This window comes from Symphalangus syndactylus, chromosome 1 (assembly GCF_028878055.3).
Source record: "Symphalangus syndactylus isolate Jambi chromosome 1, NHGRI_mSymSyn1-v2.1_pri, whole genome shotgun sequence".
Lineage (NCBI taxonomy): Eukaryota > Metazoa > Chordata > Mammalia > Primates > Hylobatidae > Symphalangus > Symphalangus syndactylus.
The window spans coordinates 121,771,597-121,791,071 of NC_072423.2; the positions used below are offsets into that span (position 1 = coordinate 121,771,597).

At 54.0% G+C, this 19,475-nt stretch overlaps 1 protein-coding gene across 2 annotated transcripts; it reads left to right on the forward strand.

Moving 5' to 3' along the window:
• The first annotated feature begins 241 nt into the window (after positions 1–241).
• On the forward strand, positions 242–9,614 carry XIRP1 (xin actin binding repeat containing 1). 2 transcript variants are annotated; one of them, XM_055281911.2, is made up of 3 exons: positions 242–391; positions 3,305–6,741; positions 7,169–9,614. In XM_055281911.2, the coding sequence occupies exons 2-3, from the start codon at positions 3,385–3,387 to the stop codon at positions 7,175–7,177; spliced, it is 3,366 nt and encodes a 1,121-aa protein (XP_055137886.2). In that variant the 5' UTR covers positions 242–391; positions 3,305–3,384; the 3' UTR covers positions 7,178–9,614. The 2 variants fall into 2 exon arrangements, with proteins under 2 accessions (XP_055137886.2, XP_055137876.2); XM_055281901.2 differs by having other exon boundaries at positions 3,305–9,614.
• Positions 9,615–19,475: the final 9,861 nt, after the last annotated feature.

The following is a 19,475-nucleotide window of genomic DNA, read 5'->3' on the forward strand; positions in this document are numbered from 1 at the left end:
AGCCAAGTCACTGACCCCAATCCCCAGATCAGACTTTGGATGAATGAAGCTTCTCCCCCTCTGTTTCCCCTCCCCAGCCCAAAGGACATGTAACTGATTCCCCAGGATGGAAGAGTGACTTCCACAGGACCTAAAAATAACCGAACCACTTAATACTCTGAACATAGCCTCTCCCGCCCACCCCCACCACGGCCCACCCACTAGCCAGCAAGATAAAGGCAGCTGCTGGGGCTGGCAGGGGACAGAGACCTGGAGCCAGGGCAGCAAGAAGGTGTCTGTTGGAGCCAGCAGAACAGAACCAATTTGAACAAGAACCTCCAGAGGAACGACGAACCCTGAGACCACAGCTGCTACAGACCGCAAACACCCCATCAGCCAAGAGAGACCCTCGGTGAGTAACCTACCTCTCTGCCCTTCCACGGCAAGGCTGGCTTTCACAGCTGGGATCCCCTCTCCTTCTGGAATGGACATATTAGGAATGGCTCTGAGTAGGGGAAGGAGATTGAGGGGCATGCATGGGAGGAGGTGAGTGGAAGTCTCAGACATAAAGAACCCACAAAGGAGATAAAGACAGTGTGAGCCCCATGGGAGCTCTCAGAGTGGCTGCAACAGGCCTGAAACTAGCAGAAAGGACAGGCTCCTGCCAGGCTGGCATGATCCAGAAAGGCCTGGAGTTGTGATTTTTAAAATATAGGTATGGAGTGCCTCAGGCTTCAGGGCTTCCTCCCAGGGAAGCCTCAGGCAGGCCCAGGTCTGGAGGAAGGAGGAACAGAAGAGAGGTGGGGGCAGGGGGCTGTAAGTAGGCCTGAGTGTGCATTGCTAGAACAAGCCCCATGCCTGCTTGCTGTGGATGACACTCTTGGCATATCTGGCCCAGGGATAGCTCCCAGGGGCTGGCTGGAGCCCAGCTCCCTACATATCATAGCCTAAAACCTGGGGTGGAATTCGGATTCTGCCCATGTCCACTAGTCTTGCCCATTGAGAAAGCCCCCAGGGCAGATCTGGGGGGCTCAGGGGAGGGAGACCAGATCTGAATTTGCCCAGATATAAAGACATATGAAGCCAGCTGGGCCAAGGAGGAGGTGACCTGAGGACAGCAGGGGGACCATCCTGAGAGGTTGGCCCAGCCCTAGGAGACCAAGCTCTAGGACAGTTCTTGGGGCTCACCCCACCTAAGTCTGGTCCCAGTTATGAATTCTGTCCCGACTCTACACTTGCCCCAGGAGTCTCAAGCCAGGCAAGTATGGTGGTGGGAAGGCCAGGAGTCAGGAGACGTACTTCAGGCTTTGCTACTGCCTTGCTGAGCCTCCTTGGACAGCTCCTTTCCCCTCTTTGGGCCTCTGTTTCCCTATTTGAAAAATAAGGGGTTTAGATTGAGTGACCTCTGAGGGTCCTTAGGCCTGACATCCCTGGACTCCATGATAATAACTGTCTGTGGCCTTAGCAGAGATTCTGGAAATTCCTGGGGGTGGGGGTGGGGTGAAGCTGATGGTCTGCACATGCCATCTGCTTAGGCCACCCTGGTGATGACAGGATGGAGTGGAGGTGGAGACAGGCACAGGTTTGCCTTGGACAGGGGATCCTCGTTGGAGTTCAGAAATGAAAGAAAACCACCCAGAGCTTTAATGAGACTCAGGCTGCAGGTTTCAGAGCTCACACTCCCCAAAGGTTCTGATGTCTTTGGTGGACATGCCAGGGTGGGCATGGGGTCAGCAGGTCTCAGTTTCCTCTCTCCTCCTTCTGAGGTAGCCAAAGGGAGGAAGTCCTGCCCCACTTGCTTCCAGTACCTCCCCTCAGTGCTGACTCCTTTGGCCAGGGAAGGTGTCCAGGTTCTAGCACCTGGTTGGCCTGCAGCCCAGGGGCCTGCCCAGACACCAGCCCAGGAGGCAGGATACGGGAGCCCAGGGTAACGAAGGAGATGAGGTGAGCCAAGGGTACTGAGGGTCCCCACTGGCTGGGCCTCAGCCTCCCTCTGAGCCCAGGGCTGCTGTTCTGAGGCCAGGACCTCAGCTATATTTAGCACCCTGTGTGGTGCAGAGCAGTGGGTCAGGGGCAGCAGGAGGGGGCACATGCTTCCCATTCTTCCCCTACTGGCCTCTGGGGACTATTAGTACACCTGTCACAAGACAGATAAGACATACATGGACAGAGACCAGAGAAGGGCTTGAGGGGTGGGAGGCCATTGAGGGGCGGGGGTGTAGCCAGGGAGAGGCTGAGCTGGGGTGGCCATGAGGCCTGCAGGGGTAGGGCTTAGCCTGAAGCCCCCCTGAGTCCAAGCCCCTGAAGCTGTGCTTGCTTGCTTAGAGAGTGCTCTCCAGCAGCAAGAGGCAGGGCTGTCTCTGCAGAAAGGACCCTGGTCCCATGGTCCTCTCCCTCGTTGGTGTCACCCTCATATCCTCCCAGGGGTGCCTGCTGGGGAATAGACGAGTTCTATGGCCAATAAGAAAGCTTTACACCTCCTACTCTCTTATTTCTTGGGGCCATGCCCTAAATGGAGTGTAGGAACCCCAAGCCAGCACGGCCTTCCACTTATTCACCAAGATCTGACTCTGGGCCTAAGTTCCCTCGTCTTTATTTATAACTGATTGTGCTAAAAGACCTTTGAGATCCCCCTAGCTCAGACATTCTCAGTCTCAGAGTATAGTGCAGAAAACCCTAACCAGAGATTCAGAATTTGGATCTGGCCTAACCACGAGATATCTGATGAGCAGCTTCCCAGCCCTGATTCTCAACTGCTTCCGCTCTAGCATGGGCTGTTGGCCTCTGCTTGCCTCCTTGGGCCTGGGAAAGGTTGGAGTGCGTTGACAGCCAAGAGGTAAAATTTAGGCAGCGCTCCAGGTCATCATGGCAAGTCTGCCCTCTGGTGTTCTGCAAAGGAATCTCGTCTCCATGGGAAATCAGTCACCAGTTTAGAGACCTGCCTCTCCAAGGCTGGGACTCCAAAAGTCAGGATTCCCCCAGGCCACTCCCCTGGGAGTCTTCTAGGGAAACACGGATTTTTAACAAAAGAGGGCAAGGATGGGGCATGTCCAGTTTTATGCATCCCTTATGGAGCTAAAGGAAAGAGTCTCATGCCCAGTGGTACCATGGTCACTCCCTAGCAACACAGGAGATGTAGGGAAAGCAGGAACCCACTATGATTAATGGGTCCATATGTCCTAAGTTCAAGACCTGTTGCCCACCAACCATGCAGGCAGCAAAGTGAAGCCCAGGCCAGGCACATAGAGAAAGGGAAGGAGTCTCTAAGCGTCAGTCACCCAGAGCTACTCTGACTCTGAGCCCTGTTTACTACCATTTCTCCCAGCATCCAGCCTCTACCCTGCTGAACATCTAGATCTAAGGCCCCCAATCCCATCCTCATCTCTGCCCCTTCTTCTCAGAAGGATGGCTGATGCCCAGACACAGGTGGTCCCCACACCAACCATGAGGATGGCAACTGCAGAGGACCTGCCCCTCCCTCCACCCCCAGCCCTGGAGGACCTGCCACTGCCACCACCCAAGGAGTCCTTCTCCAAGTTCCACCAGCAGCGGCAAGCTAGTGAGCTCCGCCGCCTCTACAGGCACATTCACCCTGAGCTCCGCAAGAATCTGGCCGAGGCTGTGGCCGAGGATCTGGCTGAGGTCCTGGGCTCTGAGGAACCCACTGAGGGTGAGGTTCAGTGCATGCGCTGGATCTTTGAGAACTGGAGACTGGATGCCATTGGAGATCACGAGAAGCCAGCTGCCAAGGAGCCCGTGCCACGTGGTGACGTCCAGGCCACCTCCCGCAAGTTTGAGGAAGGCTCCTTTGCCAACAGCACAGACCAGGAGCCAACCAGGCCCCAGCCAGATGGAGGAGACGTTCGTGCAGCCCGCTGGCTATTTGAGACAAAGCCACTGGATGAGCTGACAGGGCAGGCTAAGGAACTGGAGGTCAATGTGAGGGAGCCTGCAGCCAGCGGAGATGTGCAGGGTACCAGGATGCTCTTTGAGACGCGGCCGCTGGACCGCCTGGGCTCCCGCCCCTCCCTGCAGGAGCAGAGCCCCTTGGAACTGCGCTCAGAGATCCAGGAGCTGAAGGGTGACGTGAAAAAGACAGTGAAGCTCTTCCAAACGGAGCCCCTGTGTGCCATCCAGGATGCAGAGGGTGCCATCCATGAGGTCAAGGCCGCATGCCGGGAGGAGATCCAAAGCAACGCGGTGAGGTCTGCCCGCTGGCTCTTTGAGACCCGGCCTCTGGACGCCATCAACCAGGACCCCAGCCAGGTGCGGGTGATCCGGGGGATTTCCCTGGAGGAGGGGGCCCGGCCCGACGTCAGTGCAACTCGCTGGATCTTTGAGACGCAGCCCCTGGATGCCATCCGGGAGATCTTGGTAGATGAGAAGGACTTCCAGCCATCCCCAGACCTTATCCCACCTGGTCCAGATGTTCAGCAGCAGCGGCATCTGTTTGAGACCCGAGCACTGGACACTCTGAAGGGGGACGAAGAGGCTGGAGCAGAGGCCCCACCCAAGGAGGAAGTGGTCCCTGGTGATGTCCGCTCCACCCTGTGGCTATTTGAAACAAAGCCCCTGGATGCTTTCAGAGACAAGGTCCAAGTAGGTCACCTACAGCGAGTGGATCCCCAGGACGGTGAGGGGCATCTATCCAGTGACAGCTCCTCAGCACTGCCCTTCTCTCAGAGTGTCCCCCAGAGGGATGGGCTAAAGGGGGATGTGAAGACTTTTAAGAACCTTTTTGAGACCCTTCCCTTGGACAGCATTGGACAGGGTGAGGTTCTGGCCCATGGGAGTCCAAGCAGAGAAGAAGGAACTGATTCTGCTGGGCAGGCCCAGGGCGTAGGGTCCCCAGTGTATGCCATGCAGGACAGCAAGGGCCGCCTCCATGCCCTGACCTCTGTTAGCAGAGAGCAGATAGTCGGAGGTGATGTGCAGGGCTACAGGTGGATGTTTGAGACACAGCCCCTAGACCAGCTCGGCCGAAGCCCCAGTACCATCGACGTGGTGCGGGGCATCACCCGGCAGGAAGTGGTGGCTGGGGACGTTGGCACTGCTCGGTGGCTTTTTGAGACCCAGCCCCTGGAGATGATCCACCAGCGGGAGCAGGAGGAACGACAGAAAGTAGAAGGGAAGACTCAGGGAGACCCCCAGCCTGAGGCACCCCCAAAGGGCGATGTGCAGACCATCCGATGGTTGTTCGAGACTTGCCCAATGAGTGAGTTGGCCAAAAAGCAGGGGTCAGAGGTCACTGATCCCACAGCCAAGGCTGAGGCACAGTCCTGCACCTGGATGTTCAAGCCCCAACCCGTGGACAGGCCAGTGGGCTCCAGGGAGCAGCACCTGCAGGTTAGCCAGGTCCCAGCTGGGGAAAGACAGACAGACAGACATGTTTTTGAGACGGAGCCTCTTCAGGCCTCAGGCCGTCCCTGCGGAAGAGGGCCTGTGAGATACTGCAGCCGTGTGGAGATCCCTTCAGGGCAGGTGTCTCGTCAGAAGGAGGTTTTTCAGGCCCTGGAGGCAGGCAAGAAGGAAGAACAGGAGCCCCGGGTAATCGCTGGGTCCATCCCCGCGGGTTCTGTCCACAAGTTCACTTGGCTTTTCGAGAATTGTCCCATGGGCTCCCTGGCAGCTGAAAGCATCCAAGGGGGCAACCTCCTGGAAGAGCAGCCCATGAGCCCCTCAGGCAACAGGATGCAAGAGAGCCAGGAGACTGCAGCTGAGGGGACCCTGCGGACTCTGCATGCCACACCTGGCATCCTGCACCATGGAGGCATCCTCATGGAGGCCCGAGGGCCAGGAGAGCTCTGTCTTGCCAAGTATGTGCTCTCAGGCACAGGGCAGGGGCACCCCTATATACGAAAGGAGGAGCTGGTGTCAGGTGAACTTCCCAGGATCATCCGCCAAGTCCTGCGCCGGCCAGATGTGGACCAGCAGGGCCTGCTGGTGCAGGAAGACCCAACTGGCCAGCTCCAACTTAAGCCGCTGAGGCTGCCAACTCCAGGCAGCAGTGGGAGTATTGAAGACCTGGACCCCGAGCTCCAGCAGCTGCTGGCTTGCGGTCTTGGGGCTTCCGTGGCAAGGACTGGGCTGGTGATGCAGGAGACAGAGCAGGGCCTGGTCGCACTGACTGCCTACTCTCTGCAGCCCCGGCTAACTAGCAAGGCCTCTGAGAGGAGCAGCGTGCAGCTGTTGGCCAGCTGCATAGACAAAGGAGACCTGAGTGGCCTGCACAGTCTGCGGTGGGAGCCCCCGGCTGACCCGAGTCCAGTGCCAGCCAGCGAGGGGGCCCAGAGCCTGCCCCCAACTGACAGCATCATCCGTGTTCCCCCACTGGACCCCAGCATGGGGATGGGGCATCTGAGAGCCTCAGGGGCCACCCCTTGCCCTCCTCAGGCCATTGGAAAAGCAGTCCCTCTGGCTGGGGAAGCTGCAGCACCAGCCCGAATGCAAAACACAGAAAAGCAGGAAGACAGTCACTCTGGACAGAAAGGGATGGCAGTCTTGGGAAAGTCAGAAGGAGCCACGACTACGCCTCCGGGGCCTGGGGCCCCAGACCTCCTGGCCGCCATGCAGAGTCTGCGGATGGCAACAGCTGAGGCCCAGAGCCTGCACCAGCAAGTTCTGAACAAGCACAAGCAGGGCCCCACCCCCGCAGCCACTTCCAACCCCATCCAGGACGGTCTTCGGAAAGCTGGGGCTACCCAAAGCAACATCAGGCCTGGGGGTGGAAGTGATCCCTGGATCCCAGCAGCCCCCAGAAAGGTCAGTAGGGAAGAGCAAGCACTACCCAGAGGGCTGCCTGGGGGGTGGGTGACAATTCAGGACGGCATCTATACCGCTCATCCGGTGAGGACCTTTGACCCACCTGGGGGTGTCCAGCCTTCTCAGAGGGAACCCCAATCAAGGCACAGGGAGACTGCCCTCTCAGTCCAGGCTCCCCGCCCACTCCAGGGAGGCCCAGGTCAGAGTACTGGGCCAGGGCGGGAGGAGCCTGGGGGCTGCACACAGATGGCCTGGGGGCCTCCAGGGAAGGCCATGGCAGAAGTCTGCCCAGGGGGCCTCCAAGCTGCAGAGACCACCCTGAAGACTGCCCCTCTAGACCGCCACACTCTGGCCTCTGGGCCCCAAGCTGCAGGTGCCAGCCCACACCCCCATAATGCCTTTGTTCCTCCTCCTCCTACTCTCCCAGCTGCTGTGACAGGACCTGACTTTCCAGCCGGAGCCCACCGTGACGAGGACTCCATCCAGCAGGCCTCCGAGCCCCTGAAGGACCCCCTTCTTCACTCCCACAGCAGCCCTGCTGGCCAGAGAACCCCTGGAGGGTCACAGAAAAAGACTCCAAAACTGGAGCCCACCATGCCCCCAAAGGAGAAGCCGCAGCTGCCCCCTAAACCTGCACACCTAACCCAGAGCCACCCTCCTCAGAGGCTGCCCAAGCCCTTGCCTGTATCTCCCAGCTTTTCCTCGGAGGTGGGGCAAAGAGAACACCAACGAGGTGAGAGAGATACAGCCATCCCCCAGCCAGCCAAGGTTCCCACCACTGTAGGCCAGGGCCACATACCTCTTGCCAGATGTCCCAGTGGACATAGCCAGCCCAGCTTGCAACATGGCCTCAGCACCACGGCCCCCAGGCCCACCAAGAATCAGGCTATAGGCAGCAATGCCCAGAGCTCTGAGCCCCCCAAGCTCAATGCCCTCAACCGTGATCCCACCTCACCACAGTGGGGCCCTGGCCCCTCAGGAGAGCAGCCCATGGAAGGTTCCCACCAAGGGGCCCCTGAGAGCCCTGACAGTCTGCAAAGAAACCAAAAAGAGCTCCAGGGCCTCCTGAACCAGGTGCAAGCCCTGGAGAAGGAGGCCGAAAGCAGTGTGGAAGTGCAGGCCCTGCGGAGGCTCTTTGAGGCCGTGCCCCAGCTGGGAGGGGCTGCTCCTCAGGCTCCTGCTGCCCACCAAAAGCCCGAGGCCTCAGTGGAGCAGGCCTTTGGGGAGCTGACACGGGTCAGCACGGAAGTTGCTCAACTGAAGGAACAGACCTTGGCAAGGCTGCTGGACATTGAAGAGGCTGTGCACAAGGCACTCAGTTCCATGTCTAGCCTCCAGCCTGAGGCCAGCGCCAGAGGCCATTTCCAGGGACCTCCAAAAGACCACAGTGCCCACAAGATCAGTGTCACAGTCAGCAGTAGCGCCAGGCCCAGTGGCTCAGGCCAGGAGGTCAGGGGTCAAACCGCAGTCAAGAACCAAGCCAAGGTTGGACGCCACACTGAGGCCCAGAGTCAAGTCAAGATCAGAAATCACACAGAGGCCAGAGGTCACACAGCCTCAACTTCCCCTTCCACCAGGAGGCAGGAGACATCAAGAGAAGATATGTGCCTCCCTCGGGTCTTACCTTCCAGCCGAGATTCACCCTCCTCCCCAACATTTATCTCCATCCAGTCGGCCACAAGGAAGCCTCTGGAGACTCCCAGCTTTAAGGGCAACCCTGACGTCTCAGTGAAAAGCACACAACTGGCTCAGGACATAGGCCAGGCCCTGCTCCACCAGAAAGGTGTCCAAGACAAAACTGGGAAGAAGGACGCCACCCAGTGCTCTGTGCAACCTGAGCCTGCCCCTCCCTCAGCCAGTCCCCTGCCCAGAGGGTGGCAAAAGAGTGTTCTGGAGCTACAGACTGGGCCAGGGAGCTCACAGCACTACGGAGCCATGAGAACCGTGACTGAGCAGTATGAGGAGGTGGACCAGTTTGGGAACACAGTCCTCATGTCTTCCACCACAGTCACCGAGCAGGCAGAGCCACCCAGGAGCCCAGGCTCCCACCTCGGGCTCCACGCCTCCCCCTTGCTGAGGCAGTTCCTGCACAGCCCAGCTGGGTTCAGCAGTGACCTGACAGAAGCTGAGACAGTGCAGGTGTCCTGCAGCTACTCCCAGCCAGCTGCCCAGTGAGGCCCACCGCCTCCCACCACACCTGCCACTTGTTCCTGGCCTCCACTGCCCCAGGACTGAGGTGGGTGCCTGCCTCCTGCACACTGGAGCAAGGACCAAGAGGAAAGGGCATCTTCAGAGGATTACTGTGGGCCATTTCCCTTTCGTCAGTTCTTTCAATAGGCCCAGTTCTTCCAAATGGAAAAAGAAAGGTCTGGAAGAGGCCCACAGAGTTGCACAGACATGGGGGTAGGATGGGGGCCCCCAGCTGCTTGTGGAGGATGTAGTATGTACAGACACACACGTTTTTCACACAGGCCTGGCCCATGCATGGACAAGTGTGAATCTGCACACCACTGCCTGAATTGGAGCCCCCCAGAGTGTCCCTCTACCCAGAGTTTTTATTTCTTTTATTAGTCTGAGTGTTCCCAGCCATCTGCTCCTTAATCCCTGAAGAGGAACAGAGCCAACTGGACACAGTGTTGGTCTCTGTTTGGAATCACTGTGAGGTCTCCAGAAGGACCTGGCTGCCAGCCCCTTCATCACCATCTCCATCATTCAGCTGGTCATCTGGTGGCCCAAAGGTCACACAAAGAGTCAGCAATCAGCATGTCCCTAGAAGCCAAATGCACTGCCTTTCTCTGTCCCCACGACTGTCCCCCACTCTGCACCCCAAATGGGAAGCATACGGTCTGAATAAATCCAAGTTTTATTCTCTACTCTTGTGCATGTCTGACTGGGTGTACATCTGTTCCAGTCCGTGTTCCCACTGCAGGGGGAGAAAACAGCCACAACCTCCAGGTGCCTCGTCTTCCTAGCAACAGCAGTGTGGGAAGGCTTTAAAAGCCACCCCTTCTCCACCATCTTGGCTGGCAACCAGAAATGCCCTGCCCACACTTCTATTCTCCTTGCCCCATCCCCATCACACACACACACACACACACACACACACACACACACACAGTGCTGCCCTCTCTATCTCGACCTCGCCTGCTGAATGTTCTTGAACACCATCCTGGAGGGGTTCTTAGAATCCTGCCCCAGAGCTGGAAAGCAGCCCAGTCAGGCCTGGGAAGCGGGAGGAACTCATGCCAGGAGAATTCCTGTGCCCAAGATGGCTGGGTCACTTCTGCCTGTTCAGCCCAGGTGTTGTGTGCCAAGCAGGGGTTCCTGAGAAATGAAGTGCACAGGTCCTGGCCTGGAAAGTCAGGGTGTTTTGGTGAAGGGCCCTTTTCACGCTGTCTTTCAAAAATCACTAAGCATCTTCTGTATTCCAGGCCTGTTTTAGGCAGTGGGGACACAGAGGTGAGGTCCAATGGGGTCCCGCTTTCAGAGAACTTTTTAGAATTAGGAGACAGAGAGACAATAAATAAGAAAACTTAGATCAGGAATAGGGTGATGCATCTGACTAGGCCATTCTCCCACTTTGGGATAAGAGTCTTAAAATATGGTCATGTGACAATGGCAGGTGATTGCCTTAGAAGGAGTGGCCAAGGCAGGGCTCTCTAAGGAAAAAACACCTTAGCTGAGATCTAAATGACAAAGAGCAACTATGTGAAAATCGTGGGAGGAAGCATGCTAGGCAGAGGGAACAGCACTTGCAAAGACCCCGAGGTGGAATAAATTTAGTTCCTGGGTTTCCTGGATACCCGGGTGTTTGTAACTAGGTTTGTCTCACACCAAGTTTATGTGGAAAGTCACCCACACTTTGCTTCAATGGAAGAGACAGGCCCCTATCCTACCCCTAGCCCAGGGCCCAATCCTCCACAACCCTCACAGGCCCCTCATTGCCTGCTCAGCCAACATGGGTAGGGTTCCCCTAGGACAACACAGCTCTGATCTGGAAGGAGCCTGTGCCCTGTGGGAGACTGTGCTTTGTCAAGAATAATCAAGGTACCAAATCCACCTGCTTGGGCCTGGTACACGAATCTTGTTGATCCCCTGCCTTCTGTGGGATCTCACTTGATTACAGGGCCCAGTAGCCTACATAGCATGACTGTTCTCCTCAATGTTCTCACCTGTAAAGTGGGCACAGTTATAGTACCTAGTATTGTGAAGATTAAGTGAATTAACCCATTTATGCCCGAGGTCGCAATTTTTTGAATTTTTGCAATCAGACCTTGGCAATGACCTTGAGCAGTTGGATAAATAACTCCCGCATGCTTAGCGTTCCAATAATGGAATACTAGGCAGTATAAAGTGCTTGAAGCTATGCCTGGCATCTGGAACTCCAAGACATTCACTTTCAGTATTATTGTAATTTTTAAAAAATATATATCTTCTTTCTTACCTCCAGGGGGGGTCTTTACCACAAGTGCCTAGAGGGTACTCCATAAATGTCAAATAAATGAATGCATGAAGAATGAAATGATTGAGTAAATCTGCCGATTCATCCAAGTAACTTATTGAGCACCTCATTCATGCCAGGTTCTGTTCAGGGTGCTGAGAACAGAGATGAACAAGGCAGAATTTATGCCTCAGCTTATGGAACTTCGGTTTCAAGAGGGAAGACAATATAGGTAGAAGCAGACAAGATAATTTTAGAGGGGAGAAATACTGTGAAGGAAATAAAACGCAAAGTCCAAGAGGGAAAGGTTGGCAGTTCCTTCAACTTGGGTGGTCAGGGAAGGCGGCTCAGCGGAGGTGACCCGAATGACAGAAGGGCCAGTCCGATTGGTTGGAGGTGGCGGCCTAGGGGGAAGAGTGGGGAGAGGTGACTGGGCCAGTGGTGCGCGCCGGCGGCGGCGTGCACAGAGGAGAGAAGCGGCTTTTCGGCGAGGCCCCTCCCGGTGCCCTGCACACCTGCGGCCACGCGTGCCGCCGAGGAGGGGCGGGGACGGGCGGGGCTGAAGGCGCACCCCGCGGGAGGCGGAGCGGGTGGCGCCCAGACCCCACCCCCGGGGCCCGCAGGGCGTGTTCCCACCGGCCGTCGCCAAGGGAGGACTAAGGGGCCGCCGAGTTCAGAACGTTCGGGCGGCGGCGGCTGTTGCTGGGAGACGCCCGGCAGGCGCGCAGCCAGGGACTGGCTCTGCACTGCAGACTCCGGACGCCAGGACGCGCCGTCCTGGCCAGCCCTCTAGCTGAGGCTCCCTTCGGATTCCAGACGGATACCGGGTTCCTGTCCTCACCCACGTCTAGATCCTGCCCGGGACCTGCAGGACTGGGCGCCTCCTCCCTCCCTGGTGCTTTCTGTCATTGCCTCTGTGTCCGGAATTTGTCCTCCAGTCCCCATCTTCATCGCCATCACCATGTCTCAGGCCACCGTCCATTCTCCCTTCCCTGGGGGATGAGGCTCTGCCATAGCCTCCCCAATGGTCCTTCTCCCTTTGCCCTGTATGTCCTTACACTCTGTCCTCCACCAGGCAGCCAGAACTCTACTAAGAATTTACCAGATCCAGTCACTCCTGCATAATACCCTCCACCCCAGCTCACTCAGTCTTAAATCCAAACTCCTCTCAGTGACCTGTAGGACCAGAATGACTTGCCTCTCTGCCTTCCTCTCCAACTTCGTTGGGCCCACTCTCCTCCTCACCCACATCACCCTAGTCACACTGTCTTTCTTGCTCTTCTCAGAACATACCAAGCTGATTTCTGCCTCCGGACCTTTGTACTTGATGAACCTCTGGCTGAAAGTCTCTTCTCCCAGATGGTTAGTGGTTGAGCTCCTTCTCACTCAGGTCTCAGTGCCAATGTCTCTCCAGAAAGGCCTTTCCTGATCAGTCCTCCCCGCTTCCCCCATCTAAAGAGGCCCTTGTTTTCATGCTGTTTTGTGTTTTCCCATATTTCCCTCTCACAATATGAAATTATCTTGCTCACTTATTCACTTGTTTCTTAGTGTTCTAGATAGTATTTCTGCATAGCAAACCACCTCAAACAGGAATTTGGACAGAGCACAGTGGGCATGGCTTGTTTCTGTGCCACAATGTTGGGACGTCAGCAGGGATGTCAACCAGAACACACACGTGTGGCCTTTCTATGTGGCCTGGGCTTCCTCACAACATGGCAATCTCTGGGTTGTCGAACTTCCTAAGTTGTAGCTCCAAAGACATGTCCCATCTAACAAGGCGGAAGCTGTATCACCTCTTATGACCTAGTCTCAGAAGTCATGAAAAATCACATCTGTAACCAACATCCCGTTGGTTACAAGTGAGTCACAAGTCTGCCCAGATTGAAAGGAAGGGGGTATTAGACATCACCTTTTGGTAGGGAAGAGGCAAAATTCTAGAACATGCATACATCTTTGGAAAGTGACACCTCCACAGTCAGTCTTCGCCCCACTGAAGTAGCATCTCCATGAAGAACCACGTCTCATTTGATTTTTATTGCATCCCCAGTGCTAGAATGGTGCCAGTAAGTGCTAGATTCGTGTTTTAGAGTGAATACATGAATTATCTTTCAAGGAGACATTCAGGCCCAGCTCTTCTCCCTGTAAGTGTATTTCCTGTCCCAGCCCTTGATTTTGGCCTGATCTGCTCTGGAGAAAGCCCAGTGTTTGTATTGGAGGGTGGGAGTCAAGCCCATTATGGGGGTGGGGATGTGCACATAAAAACAGTTATTGGGGATTAAGAAGTAGGTAGCCAATGAGTTTCTGGGACAGTTTTCTACCGAAAGGGTATTGAAAACCTACTCTGCTTTTCCCCATTCTTTATTCTGGAAATGTCCAAGTGAGGTGGTTTTGTCCTCCAGGCCGTAGTAAGCAGGAAAGTGTCCCAACGAGAATGGCGCTTTGGGGAGGCAGCTCAGGCAGCAGGGGTGGGGTTAGAATGCCTGTTAGGAACAATTGCAGGGTCTGGGCAAGAGGTGGCCCTGAAGCTGCCCACAAGCCTGTGAAGTTACTCGAAGTCTCCTTGCTTTGTTATTTGTGAAAGACCTTCCATTTGATCTTCCCAAAGTCCTGGAGCACATAGAGGTTCTCCTCCTGTCTTCCTATTTTCCAAGAGGGGTAGGAGCATCTGCCATTCACCCAAGCCAGAGAAGATAGCCCGGGCTTCTCCCTGCATTACCACCTCATATCAGTGGGCTTTGGCTTCCCAAGTATGTCTTCCCCTTGCCCACTGCTTCATTTCCACGTTGATTTGTGAGCTCCAACATGTGACGACCATAGCAACAGCCTCCTCATTTCTCTCCCCACCACCAGTGCCACCCCCAAACCATCAGTCCTCCAATCCAGCCTTGCAGCAGTTTCTCACCACCTCTGTCGCCTTAAAATCCACGCTTCTTAGGTCATTCAAGGCCCTTCCTGTGCAGCTGTTACTGTGTTTATGGCCTCCTCCAGGAGGGGAGAATTCTATCGTCTAGATCCTTTCATGTTCTTTCCAGGCTGTGTCACATCGCCCTGATTTTACCCAGGGCCAACTCACCCATCCGGCACAGGGGGCAACAGTGCCTAGGGTCCACAATCCTTTTAGAAGCTCATGAAAATATTTTAACTTATTTTACAATCAGAAGGGAAAAACAAACTTTCAGGCCGAAGAAATCGTTTGAATATATAACATTAACATATTTGGCTTTATACCACCACAGTCGTAAAATATACCTTTAAATTTTTTTTATGGAAAAGGAGCCCATTAAGGCAAAAGTACTTAGGGCCCACAAAAATCATAATGGGGCTCTGGTTTTGGTTATGCTGTCCCTCCCCGCAACCTGTGGCAGAGCTGCCTAGTTAGATGCCCAGCTAACTTCCGAAGAAAACTCTAGCAAAGGCTTTGCCTGGGAACCCTCAGGAACCACTCCCTGGTCCCAGATCAGGAGCTATGAGGACTGAGGTCCGTGTCCCCAACCCCCACCTGCGTCCCGGAAGGCAGGCGCGGGGGTGCCCTGCTGCGGCCAACGGGGCGGTACTCGAGTCTCGCTGGCAGCAGCTCGCCCGCCCGCCCTGCCAGCTCCACCCGACCTAATCGGAAAAAGGAAGCTGGTCCTGAGCTGTTCTCTCTCTTCTTCCTCAAAAGCTCCGCCCACCACCCCCTTCCCACCCCGCGCCTCCCCAGTTACGTTTCTTACGAAAAAGTGCTGCTGAGAATTCCCAGAAAGTCCCGGATATGAAGTCACTCGCGTGAGGTAACCGAGCCTGGTTCCAAGAATCAGAAGCTTGTGGGGGAGAAAGGAAAGCGCAGAAAAAGAAGGAGCAGCGATCGGAGTCGTGGGTGCTGTCGCGGCCAGGGGCGGTCGCGGCCAGGGGCGGGAGGCAGGCCCCCGCCCCCACCCCCCCGTCCCCGCCCCCGCCCCCCCGCCCCCCCGTCCCCGCTAGCTCGGTAGGGTCCCAGGCGTCTCCAATCAGGCCTTGGCCGGTGTAATCCCTGGAAAAGTTCCAAAGGAAACTAGGCTTCACTACCATATTAGAGAAATGCCGACTGAACACAGAAATACCCATCCCTATTGACCAAGATCAAAAAGTCTGATACTGCATGGTGTTGGAGCAGATGGGGAAACAGCAGTGTTTATCCACTGTTGTCAGGGAGAGAGAACTGGCTGGGTCTGCCAGTTTGGAGAACAACTTGGAAATATGATCAGAATTTTAAATGAGCATACCTTTTGACCTAACAATCGCACATCTAGGGACTTATCCTACTGAGAAATACAAAGATAAATGCTTAAGAGAGTTTTCAGCAGCATCATTTGAAATACTGAAGGTTAGAACCCACCTAGATGTCCATCATAGGAAACTAGTCTAAAAAATGGCATGGTACGTCCGTATTCTGGAATACTATGTGCTGTGAAAAAGAATGAGGCAGCTGTTTATGAGCCAGCTCTGGGTTCCCCATTATGGTCTTTTGTGTGTGTGTGTGTGACAGGGTCTTGTTCTGTCTCCTGGGCTGCAGTGCAGTGGTGCAATCATGGCTCACTGCACCCTTGACCTCCTGGGCTTAAGTGATCCTCCCACCTCAGCCTTCCAAGTAGCTGGGACTACAGGTGCGTGCCACCATGCCTGGATAATATTTTTTAATTTTTTTGTAGAGATGGGGGTCTCACTATGTTGCCTAAGCAGGTCTTGAACTCCTGGGCTCAAGAGATCCACCCCCCTCAGCCTCCCAAAGTGCTGGGATTACAGGCGTGAGTCACCACACCTGGCCTGGTCATTTCTTAAAGGTATATATTCATTCATGTTTTGAGCACCTACAAAGTGCATGGCACATTGCAGATACTGGCAATAAAACAGAGAACAAAACAGCTTATGGGGATGGGGGAAAACCAGTAAAATGCATCAAGTGGTGATAACTGCTATAGAGGAGACTCAGTCAGAGCAAGGGGTACAGAAAATGTCAGGGTTGTGCCATGTTAGATTGGGTGGTCAGGGAAGGCCTCTGGGACAAGTTGACTTGGGAGCAGAGACCAGAATGATGGGAGAGAATGTCCCCTATCTGCCCGGTGTAGGGCCTAGCCTGTGCCCAGGATTTTACTTGGACATGAAGACCAGTCAGGAGGCCAGCAAAGCTGAAGAGGAGCAGGCGGGGTCACAGTGGTAGGAGGAACGGTAGTGAAGGAGAGGAGGAGGGTCAGGTAGGACTTCCTAGGCTTTTTGAGGATTTTGGCTTTCATAGCCACTGGAGGGTCTTGCACAAAGAAGTGACATGACTCAACTTAGGTTTTAAAGGATCCCTCTGGCTGCTGAGTGGAGACTACTAGAGAGGGGCAAGGGTAGAATCTGGGAGCCCAGGAAGGAGGCTGCTGCAACCATGGGAGATACAGTAGGGCTGGACCAGGGTGGTAGGAGATGTCACGCAGTGATCTGCTTCTGGGTACATTCTGGTAGTAGAGCTGATAGGATTTGCTGATAGTCCCAGATGTAAGTATGAGAGAAAGAGGAGTGTGTAACTATAAGCATAGAGTTATCTTACATCAGGAGAGGGAAGCTGGTGGGAGGAGCAAGATTTTGGGGGACCGGGGTGAAGAATCAGTCTGAACTCACATGGGTTGGGAATTCAGGAGTGATGGAAACATGAGAGCTGTTTGGAATTTGTAGCAGAGAGGGTCCCAGGGAGAGACAGCTGGCACCCTGGAATTGAGAAATTTGAGGAGGGTTTAATAAAAGGAGCCTTTAGAAAAGAGTAGCAGGATGTAGAGAAACCAGGAGGGCAGTGTAGGCCCCCAGGGCTAGTAACAGTGTATGAGTAACCTAGCTCTGAAGGAGTGAGAAGAGGGAGTCACTGGAACCTGGGGACAAAGATAGCTAAAAGATAGCTGAGTGGGGAAGACAACATCCGAACTCATGTGATTTCATCCAAGGAAGGGGATTTATTTATCTTTTTTTTTTTTTTTTTTTTTTTGAGATGGAGTCTTGCTCTGTCGCCCGGGCTGGGGTGCAATGGTGCAATCTCAGCTCACTGCAACCTCCGCCTCCCAGGTTCAAGTGATTCTCCTGCCTCAGCCTCCTGAGTAGCTGGGATTACAGGTGTGCGCCACCACACCTGGCTAATTTTTGTATTTTTAGTAGAGACAGCATTTCACCATGTTGGCCAGGCTGGTCTTGAACTCCTGACCTCATGTGATCCACCCGCCTTGGCCTCCCAAAGTGCTGGGATTACAGGCGTGAGTCACCACACCAGCCTGGGATTTATCTTTTAATAGACAAGTTTATATGTTGCCAACTGACAGGAGCTGAGGCCTTTGGTGGAAAAATGCAGCCAGTCCATGGCAACCCTACAGGGAGAACAAATATCCTGACCTCACTCTCCACCCCTCCTCCAAAGGCCGTGGGAAGCCAGAGAGCAAGGGAGCCCATGGATGCAGCACATACGGGTCAGTCCCCAGCCCAGAGCAGTGAGGAGAAGGATTGCAAGTGGGTCTGGAGTGGCGCATGGAGGCCAGGGACGCAGGAGCCAGCAGTGAAGGTGATCCGCAAAGCCATAAGGCTGGAGAAGGGATCTCTTAGGAAGTGAGGCAGATAGAAAAGTGGACCCAGGTCACTGTCCTGGGGCCCTCCAATATTTAGAGATTGAGAGATAAAATAGAGCCAGGAAAGGACCCACCAAAGGAGCAGTCAGTAAGACAGGAGAACAGAGAGCTGTGCCTGAGGCCAAGGGAAGCAAGTGTGTCTAGGAAGGGGAAGGGAGGGAGGGCTGAGATGAAGACTCCAGAGAGGTCTAGTAGGATGACGGTGTGTTTGTGTGTAAATAATGTACATGGCATATTTCTGGAAAGTAACAAAAACTCTTTAAAAAAATTTTTTTTTTTTTTTTTTTTTTTTTTGAGACGGGGTCTCTGTCGCCCAGGCTGGAGTGCAGTGGCACGATCTCAGCTCACTGCAAGCTCCGCCTCCCGGGTTCATGCCATTGTCCTGCCTCAGCCTCCTGAGTAGCTTGGAATACAGGCGCCCGCCACCACGCCCAGCTAATTTTTTGTTTTTTTTAGTAGAGATAGGGTTTCATCGTGTTAGCCAGGATGGTCTCGATCTCCTGACCTGGTGATCTGCCCGTCTTGGCCTCTCAAAGTGTTGGGATTACAGGCATGAGACACTGCGCCCAGCCAAAAAACTCTTAATGGTGGCTCTAGCGGAGACATCTAAGGGTAAACAGAAGAAAGGAGACCTAACTTTTCATTTTCTTCCATTTTTGATGTTTTTAATCATGTATATGTATGAATTTTTTCAAAGGAAAGAAAATAGGACTTTTTAAAAGGCTCTCCCACCTCAAGAAAGATATAATTTTATAGAAAACGCAGATCCAGGCCAGGCACGGTGGCTCACGCCTGTAATCCCAGCATTTTGGGAGGCCAAGGCAGGTGGATCACCTGAGGTCAGGAGTTCGAGACCAGCCTGACCAACATGGTGAAATCCCATCTCTACTAAAAAATATAAAAATTAGCCCAGCCTGGTGGCAGGCATCTGTAATCCCAGCTACTTGGGAGGCTGAGGCAGGAGAATCCCTTGAACCCGGGAGGCAGAGGTTGCAGTGAGCTGAGATCGCACCATTGCACTCCAGCCTGGGTGACAGAGCAAGACTCCATCTCAAAAAATAAAAATAAAAAAGCAGATCCACAGGTTTTTTTTAATCAAATGAAAGACAGGCTTGGAAGAAAACAACCCCATCAAAAAGTAGGCAAAGGACATGAACAGGCACTTTTTAAAAGAAGACAAACATGTGGCCAACAAGTATATTAAAAAAACCTCAATAGCACTGATCATTAAAGAAATGCAAACCAAAACCACAATGAGATACCATCTCACACCAGTCAGAATGGTGATTATTAAAAGATCAAAAAATAACAGATGCTGGTGAGGTTGCGGAGAAAAGGGAATGCTTAACACTGTTGGTGGGAGTGTAAATTACTTCTGCCATTGTGGACAGCAGTGTGCCAATTCCTCAAAGACATAAAAACAGAGGTACCATTCAACCCAGCAATTCCATTACTGGGTATATATCCACAAGAATATAAATCATTCTATCATAAAGACATATGCATGCCTATGTTCATTGCAGCACTATTCACAATAGCAAAAACGTGGAATCAACCTAAATGCCCATCAGTGACAGATAGAATAAAGAAAATGTGGTACATATGCACCATGGAATACTATGCAGCCATAAAAAAGAATGAGATCATGCCCTTTGCAGGAACATGGATGAAGCTGGAGGCTATTATCC